General features: G+C 33.4%; 1 protein-coding gene across 4 annotated transcripts; it reads right to left on the bottom strand.

Moving 5' to 3' along the window:
* Positions 1–1,673: 1,673 nt before the first annotated feature.
* On the bottom strand, positions 1,674–8,928 carry LOC121790931 (dihydroorotase, mitochondrial). Of its 4 annotated transcripts, none has more exons than XM_042189035.1 (9): positions 8,363–8,928; positions 7,982–8,092; positions 4,054–4,191; positions 3,786–3,967; positions 3,417–3,553; positions 2,629–2,794; positions 2,416–2,532; positions 2,111–2,271; positions 1,674–2,038 (listed from the first exon to the last, which is right to left on the bottom strand). In XM_042189035.1, the coding sequence occupies exons 3-9, from the start codon at positions 4,143–4,145 to the stop codon at positions 1,844–1,846; spliced, it is 1,050 nt and encodes a 349-aa protein (XP_042044969.1). In that variant the 5' UTR covers positions 4,146–4,191; positions 7,982–8,092; positions 8,363–8,928; the 3' UTR covers positions 1,674–1,843. The 4 variants fall into 4 exon arrangements, with proteins under 4 accessions (XP_042044969.1, XP_042044956.1, XP_042044965.1 ...); XM_042189022.1 differs by having other exon boundaries at positions 8,639–8,928; XM_042189031.1 differs by having other exon boundaries at positions 8,642–8,928.
* Positions 8,929–9,136: the final 208 nt, after the last annotated feature.

Genomic DNA, 9,136 nt, shown 5'->3' with positions numbered 1-9,136 from the left:
TTACATGTTTAGTTTGATTCTAATACATTAAAAATGTCAATAACGCTTGAGCTTTAATTATAACAATATTTATAAAATAAAAAATGTCAATAACGTTTTTTAATGTATTAGAATCAAACTAAATACTCCCTCCGTCCCATAAAGATATGGACAATGAATATGGCATGAGACTTGAGAAAAAATTAGTAAAGTAAGAGAGAGAATGAGAATGGTAGTTAAAGTAGAGTTAGTGGGTAGTGGTTCCTACATTATTCAATAGATATAACTTTCCAAATATAGAATGCACATAATTTTGTAGGACAAAGGAAAACGGAAAATGCCCATATTTTTATGGGACAGAGTGAGTATATAGACAAAACAAACAACGTTCAAAGTGCATAGAATGATGGTAGTGCTCAAGTAGTTTACATAAGGGATGTAGCATATCATTTCCCTATATATAGATATGCAATTGTGAAGAAGGGTTGAGTAGGGGCATTTGTCCGAGGTGGTGATAGGCTTGCTCCTCCTTTGTCTGAGAGATGTTTGTATCACTCCTTATTATTCTCTCCGTTATGTGGTAGTAAAGTCATTTCTTTTCGGCACAAAGATTAGGAAAGAGATATATAATGTAAATATATAATAAGGTAGGAGAGAGGGAAAAGTATAGAAAATAAAATAAGAGTGAGAAAATATGTTACTTTTTGTTAAAAGGGGATATGACTCAATTATCATGGAATGTCCCCAAATGAAAAATGACTCAATTATGTGGAATGAAGTGAGTACATTACAAGAAATTATAGATTTTATAATTGTAATTATGATATGTTTTGATTCACCGATGAGGTTTGTAGGAAATACGAAAACCTTAATTTAAATATACAAAATGTTTATAAATATTATAAAAATATATTTACTAATGTATATAATAAAACTTTTTAAAATACGTACTATATAATTTATAATATAGATAACTAATAAAAGTTATATCTCATAAAATATTTAAAGAGTTTATTTTGATAATGAGAAATAATATCAATTGATAAATTAAAGAAAAAAAATTAAGTAAAGAAAAAATATGTATTCACTTGGTACTTATAATACTCCCACATTCTATAAAAAATGTTATACTTGTGGGATGCATGAGATTTTAGGAGATTTTTGTTCAGTGTGTTAAGTTAAGAGAGAAAATATAATTTTTATATTAATGTGAGAGAGAACTTTTTTTAAAAATGTATATATGACATCTTTAGTTAGACAAATAAAAAAGGAAAGTGATACAACTTTTGTGGAACAGAGTAGTAAAAGTTTTGATTTCATAAAATTTAAGAGTTTATTTTGGTAATAAGAAGTAATAACAAATATATTTCTATATTAGAAGAGGGCAATTATGCTATTTTGACTTCGACTATAGGGGATATTTAGGTTTTCCGAACAGTCAGGAGGGGGCAACCGCACCCTCCTTCCCCTCCATAGTTCCGTAACTACTTCATTGTGCGTGGAAAAGCCCATTTAAGAAAATGCAAAGGCTGTTGACTGACATCTATAATTCATGTGATGTGGTTTTGTATTCAATTTTTTTTTATTTTTTTAAAAGTGAACCACAATTTTATGCAGAAATTGTTAAAGAAGAGATTTGGCGACTAGCTATGGACGGGGAAATCATATAAAATAACAAAGGGGGCTGGTTGATCTTCATGAAGCAAAATAATTGATCGTGGGTGAAAATAAGAGTGAAGTCTTAACTTGTCAAAATGCCATCAACCCCAAATTTAAGGTGGTGTGTACATAACATATGACTGGAAATTATAATCCTGGATGATGACCATATAGATTAATTCAAGGGCGAAAAATTTGTTTTGTTCTATAACGGAGATGGTAGCCAGTCGAGTACCTGACCAGCAAACATTGGAACGATATCACCCGATCCAAAAGAAAATGAAGCTGGTACTGTCCAAGCGGTCTTGCTCAATCTTATCTTCGAGCTGTTTCTTGGTAGACCATAGAAGTCTGGTCCGTTGAAGCTCGCAAAAGCTTCCAACTTGTCCAGCGCGCCAGCCTGTAGTAATGCACTCTCAACGATCATTAATTAGGACTTCAAAATTCCTTATACTAATGCACAAACATTTACCTCTTCAAAAACCTTTGCATACAGTGATAGGGCCACTGGAGAATTGTAGATTCCAGCACACCCACAAGGACACTCCTTGTTCCGTCTATCATGAGGGGCACTATCAGTTCCGAGGAAAAACCTTTTGCTTCCACTCGTGACGGCTGATGCTATTGCCTGCCCTGAAAGAATGTCAAATGGATTCACAACTATTGTTAGCTAGGCTTAGAGGACGGGACGCATCAGTAGAAACAATGTTTGGTAATTATGCGTGATTCCGAAGACCGCAGCAGTCCATTGTTATTGATAACTAAAGGCATGCGTACTATGTATCTCTCTCTTCAGTACTGGAAGACAATAATTGTGAGGCTGCAATCCTCCTTGGAAAAGGGAATTCCTGTTAAGAACAATATGTTGTGGAGTGACTGTTGCTGCAACAAATCCTATATGAAAAAAAAATTAGACAGTGGCAATAACAATCTTGATTGATCAAACGTAATGGAACTTCTGCATTTAAGGCATTTGACACGAGGGCATACCTTCATCACTAGACAAAACAAAGTCCACGGCATCCTTAGTCGTAATGTGTTCCATGACAACCTTCAATTGGGGGAACTTCTGAATTAAGGGGCGGAGAACTGTATCGATGAACACCTTTTCACGGTCAAACACATCAACGTCGGGATTTGTTACCTCCCCATGGACCTGCATAGAATTCATTCAATGAGGTTTTGCAAATTATTTATGCACCAATTTAAAAAGAATCAACCTTTGTAGACACATACTAGAGGTTAGCATCACATAAGAAGAACTCGATAAGGATGAAGAGAATATGCCAGCTCCATACTAGGATACGGGTACTAGAAAGCAGAGCAACAAGAACAAATAAGACGCTAGGAAGGCAACAAGAACAAATAAGACGCGCGAATAGAGCACTTATACCCTATAACTAGTAGGTCACTCACTCGCTTGTCTCACTCTAATAGCCACTCCCCCACCCTCCATTATTGAGTATGGGTCTGGGGGAAGCTACATAGGAAACGGCAACAATTGTTATTGTACAATGTTGATGTATGGTCATGTCATATTCATGTTAAATCATGCTTTTATTTTTCTATTGGCTTATCGTTCAAGCTAACACGTCATTTGATATGTATATCGATACAAAATGGAAATTCAGTGAACATTAAAACGACCAACATAGCATTTGTAAGTATTTATTTTTATCCAAGTGTATACTAAGCAAAAGTGGTGATTCGGCTGCACAAACATAATATATTTCACACTTGAAGCACGATTCGCTATGAAGAAACAAAAGTAAGCTTACCAGCAAAGGCATTTTCAGCTGAACCATTTCCTCAAGTACAGGTAAACACTTCCCAAAGAGGTCGGTAACACCATCTTGAGAATTTGTGGTAGCACCAGCAGGATACAATTTCACAGCATATACAACTCCACTCTCTCCTGCAATAGCAATTATTTATAAATCATGGAGCCATTAACTTCTAAAACAACATCTTTAATGTGAAAGAATACATGTTGTTGAAACAAAAACTTGTGGTGTAGAAAACGCATTCCCTACTTCCATGAAGCAGTTTAGCATAATAATATTAAAACATGAGGTTGTCAAAGATAACAGCATACAAGCTCCCTCTGGAACTATGCACCACGTAAAAAAGGAGTTTCTCAGACTCACTTGCTAGCTTAATCTCATTAGGGCTGGTAGTGTCTGTCAGATAAAGTGTCATCAAAGGATTGAAATTACTGCCCTTTGGCAGAGCCTTCAAAATTGTTTGTCGGTAGGTCATAGCGGCAGCAGTAGTGGTGATGGGAGGTCTCAGATTTGGCATGACTATGGCTCTCCCAAAGTGTTGTGAACTGTATGCAAATAAGGGGAAACCATTAAACTCAACAAGAGAACAAACTAAAGTCTGCAAACGGATTTTTAGCAATACAGCTACAACCTGTGCGGGACAACTGCTTGAAGAAGCTCCCCATCGCGAAGATGGAGATGCCAATCGTCAGGTCGTGTGATTGTAAGCTCCATTTTTATCATATATGCTTTTAGATGGATGGGTCTTCTGGATTGCACATGTACAGGTCTACCAGAAAATAGATAATTAGAAATTAGAGTTTAATATATTTGTTGAAACTTTTTAACCTCATGCAGAAATTGGCTCAGTACAAGCTGATTAACATCTCGAGCCAAGTGTCCATGTACAAGCAGAAAAAATATCTACTTAAGTGCATAGATTTTGTAGAGGATCTTTTTTACAGAGGCCTGAAACATTTTTAAAGTTGTTACTGTATTAATCTGCCATTTTTAAAGTAGTAATATGAAGTTGGCACACCCAATACACTTCAGGTTATCAGATTTATAAATAGGACAGAAATCTTCAGCCTTTTGTCCACGATACTACAGATTAAAATTACAAAACTTTCGTGTTACAAGTTACAACAAAAGGCCAGCGAGAGAGAATATGAGGCATGTTCTAAGAGGCACAACATGTCAAACTGAAGGTGATATTGTGACAACAATTCAAGTAGAGTGAAAGATATTAACAAATGCAACTGGTTTGTTACAGAAATTGGTATGCAAGATAATCACCAAACTCTAATCAGTATACTATCTCAAGTTAGGGTAAAGTTCTATAAATACCAGTTTACACTGTTTTACGAATGCAGCTCTATGAAAAATTTACAGTGAAGTAGATTTGCAGAAATCAGTGGAAGATAGAAGCAAAGAAAGTCCTCAACCAGAGTGACAAAAAATCCATCATCATCAACATGAAATGCAGTCACTATCACCACAGTGATTTTAAGCTAGAAAATTTCATCAATGTTTTTCTTTATATTCTGATATACTACAAAATTTGAATAGTTATACACAAAATAGTTTATTGTATAGAAGAAGAGAAGGCAAAAAAAAGTAATTGACCTTTTATTTACAATCAAAAGATGGAAGTGACATGAGAGTCTTTCGTTGGCAAACATTGCAGTCTGGTGATATCTTATCTTTCAAAGGAAAAATGACCACATTTTATTTACAAAGAATGCGAGGAGAAATTGAAGTTTTGATTTTCTTATTTTTTATGTAGAATAAATGAAGCATACAAAGCACATAAACATCTTAAAATAACTTAATCATGTTCTCAAAGGAGATGCGGACAATAGATGATGAAGTATGTATGCAAGATAGCAAGACATATCCCTTTTAAGGTACAATAAAGAATTTTTTAGCAGAAGTTCACGCATTGAAACTCTCAATTTTTAGGAAACACGGAACAAATATCTTTGTTATAACTTTAGATATTTTTTTCTCAAAAACTTATTTTGCAAACTCAACGCCGGCTATTAATAACACAATCGGCGCCAATTGCTATGCAGAGGTAAGGACAAAATAAAGAGGTCAGTTTCTGACTACCTCGCTTTGCAGCACCTACGCCCGCCGGAATATCAGTGGCTAAAAATTAGGGTGGCTGAAAATAGATCAGTACAGTAGCTACTAAATTGAGATATTCATGTTTGCAATTAGTTTCATAGCTGAAGCCAATTATCAATCCAAACTTCCCTTGTCACACCCCTACCCGTCAAATAGAAGATGCCGCACTTCCGGTATCATAAAGTGTTGTACTCTCAAACTAGTGATTTATATTACATGTATATTTATTCTAAATCATATTTCCAAGATCAAACATGTAAATAATTTCATTCACTATATTAATTTAACTTCCCTTTCATCTCCCTAATTTCCTAACTCATTTATCCTTATCAAATAAATCCTTACAAATTCGCTACATATTCTAAATCAAATCTAGAATTCATTTCTTTAGTCAACCCTCGTAATTCAATTAATTAGTTTTATTAACCCATAACTTAGTCGTATTTATAAATTTCCAAAATATAATGATTAAATAATCATCATAAATTCCAATAAAACCATGACATGGCGCAAAAATAACTGTGATTACTTGATCATAATCAAATTTATCAAATAAATTTAGCAATTAGTTAACCAATAAGCATAACATGTTTAATCACATTCTTTGATTTTATTTATTTGTTAACTCAAGTATAATTCACATGGTTATTCGAATATAAAAGGTTCCCCAACAACCTAAATCCTAAAACCTCAAAATTTCATCATTTCTTTTACTATGAAAATTTAGTTAAGATTAGAGTTTACCTTATCCGTCGAAGCTCACATCCTTTCTTAATTTAACAACCAACATTGTATAGTCTTGACTCTTGAGGAAATAATTTGGTGTGGTGAAGAAGGTAATGGCCGTTCCCTCCTCCCACACCCCCTCCAGTATCTTCCTTACACACACACACACACACACACACATATATATATATATATACATATATATAGGGTCTTGTTAGGTTGAGATTTTTTACCTTAATTGAGAATTGAGATGCATTTTCAGCCACTCATTTTGAAATGTCAACTACAAGTAGATTATATCAACTAAGGGTATTATCGTCATTTCATTTCAATAGCCAGAATATCAAATGTCAACAACTCGTATTAAAATGTCAACAACTAAAAAAAATTATTTTTTTATTTTTTTAAAAAAATTTTAAATTTTTTTTTAATTTTTTTAATTTTCACGCGATGTCAACTACGATGTGTAGCCTGCACATCAAATGTCAATAGCCCTGCACATCAAATGTCAATAGCCTGCACATCAAATGTCAACAGCTTATAGTTGACATTATATGTGTATAGGTGATATGAATCATATATGTAGTTGACATTATATATGTGCCGTTGACATGAATTGTATATGTAGTTGACATTATATGTGTGTAGTTGACATGAATTGTATATGTAGTTGACAAAAAAAATAAAAATAATATAAAAATAAAAAATCGAAAAAAAAATTTAATTTTTTTTAAAAAAATAAAAAAATATTTATTAAATAAAATGTATGATGAAATTACCATTCTGCCCTTTCACAATTAATTAATGTAAAAATATTTTCCATGTGGTAAATTCTGGACCACTCATTTAATAAAAATGAGTGGCTAATAATGCATCTCAATTCTCAATTAGGCTAAAAAATCTCAATTGATCACAACCCCATATATATATATATATGTATGAAGTATTCTCCCAAATATTATTAAATTTTATGGTTTTCCCTGTCGACAAATGTCACCTTTTAGTTTCATAGATAAATTTCCAATGTCTCTAGATTTCTCCACTACATTCCAATTAAATAGAAGACCAATCGGCTTTTTTTTCTTTTTTTTTTACAACACGATTTATTTAATTATCATTTTATTCAAATACCTTTCATTTATATTTAAGCACGTGTCTTATTTATTTCTAGATCCTTCTGCAACCTTAACTATCTCAATTATCACAACATTAATTTTTGGAAACTTTTAAATATTTCACATAAGAATGAGTTTAATTCATTGGTGGTGTACTAATTGGACACTCTTATACGTACTTACTAATGCACGTAAATAACTATACCCTTGTCAATAAAATTCAAACAATAATTTGAACACTTCAATTATATAATAGTATTTTTAGTTTGATAAAAATATACTCCTAAATTGCTATATTTTATTTTTAAAATAACAAATTTCATCTAGGCCTATTTTAGGGATGTTACATCACTATTATTTCACCATTCATACTTAATCATATCAAAAGATAGCATGATGTATGTATCTATATCTCTCATAAAAATTACAAATCATTTAAAATTATCTAATACAATATCCTTAAGCAAAATCAACACATCCCAAACAGCAAACAAAATCTCAAGCATCAATTTCATCCGATTATGAGAGAAAACAAACAAATACAGCAACAAATTAAAACATAATCACACAAATGCACCAAAATCCAACTCAAAATCAAAGTTAGGGTACCAGTGATAGGAGCCGAGCAGGTAGACGACTCCTAGTAGCTAGCGGGTGGCTGCTGCTGTCGGCCAAGGAGATTTGAGATGGCGTAGTGAGTGTAAGACTGAGCTAGATATGCTACATTCAGATCGAATTAGTTAATAAAATATGCTACATTCAGATCGAATGAGTTAATAAAATAATCTATCATAATCTAATGTGTCAGTTTAATGAAAAGACTTATTTGCCCTTTTTGGCGAGAAAATGCAAAGCTATTTTTTTTACCCTTTTGGTCATTTAAAAAATGGCAACATTCTTCAGAAAAGAGGCAGATATTATTGGACAAAAAATTGGTCTAATGAAACACTAGCTTCTCAAACAAGATAAAACACATATACATACACACACCTTTAATTGAATCTGCATTATTATTGGACAAAAAATTGGTCTAATGAATCTGCATTATTATTGACTAATTTTCTAATTATCTGATTGCAGCATAGGGGGTGGTTCTGCTTGTAATCCGGCGATGGCTCCGGCAACAGCTCCGGCAAAGGGATAAACATATCAAATTATCAAAAAACTGTGTAAAATTTTTCGATTTACATCTTTATGAAACTTTGAATAACTAAATATTAGTTTTAAATTACGTGAAATAAAATGAAACATGAAAAAAGATAGTACTACTTCACAGGGGATAAGGCCGTCGACGCGGCTATGCAGGCGGGCCAGAGCAGCGATTGAGGAAGGCGAGGCAGCGGGAGAAGGAAATGATGAAAAAGAGAGAAGCGCCGGCGTCGGGAAATGAGGGAGCTGGCGGGTGAGGCGGCAGGAAGCTGGTGTTCAGCACGACAATGAGCGCGGCGTCGAGGTGCCTGAGGCAGTAGGGGAAGAAGAGGATTGGTAGGCACAGCAGCGCGGCGGCGGCAGGGGAGATGTGGAGGCGTAGGTTTAGTGTATTAGGGTAGGAGGCTAATTTGTTGTATATCTAGGTTTTTATTTTGGGCTTTTAGTATATTAAATTTTATAATATGGGCTTTTAATATTTATGCTCCGTAGGATTTAATTTACATTGTTGTGTATTGTCCACATTTTTTAAATTACATTTGTTAGTTAAATATATTAATTTAAGTAAATATGTTGAAATTACTTATAAATAGATATTCCTTATTAAATGTCTCA

Source organism: Salvia splendens, chromosome 2 (assembly GCF_004379255.2).
Source record: "Salvia splendens isolate huo1 chromosome 2, SspV2, whole genome shotgun sequence".
Lineage (NCBI taxonomy): Eukaryota > Viridiplantae > Streptophyta > Magnoliopsida > Lamiales > Lamiaceae > Salvia > Salvia splendens.
The sequence above is the reverse complement of the archived record's forward strand: the minus strand, read 5'-3'. Positions and strand labels throughout refer to the sequence as shown.

Excerpts from the sequence above, each read along its gene's own strand:
- LOC121790931 (XM_042189035.1), bottom strand. The coding sequence starts at position 4,145 with ATGATAAAAATGGAGCTTACAATCACACGACCTGACGATTGGCATCTC. Across the intron at positions 3,968-4,053 it reads CAAGCAGTTGTCCCGCACAG|TTCACAACACTTTGGGAGAG; the intron begins GTTGTAGCTGTA and ends ATTTGCATACAG. Across the intron at positions 3,554-3,785 it reads TAATGAGATTAAGCTAGCAA|GAGAGAGTGGAGTTGTATAT; the intron begins GTGAGTCTGAGA and ends TTGCTATTGCAG.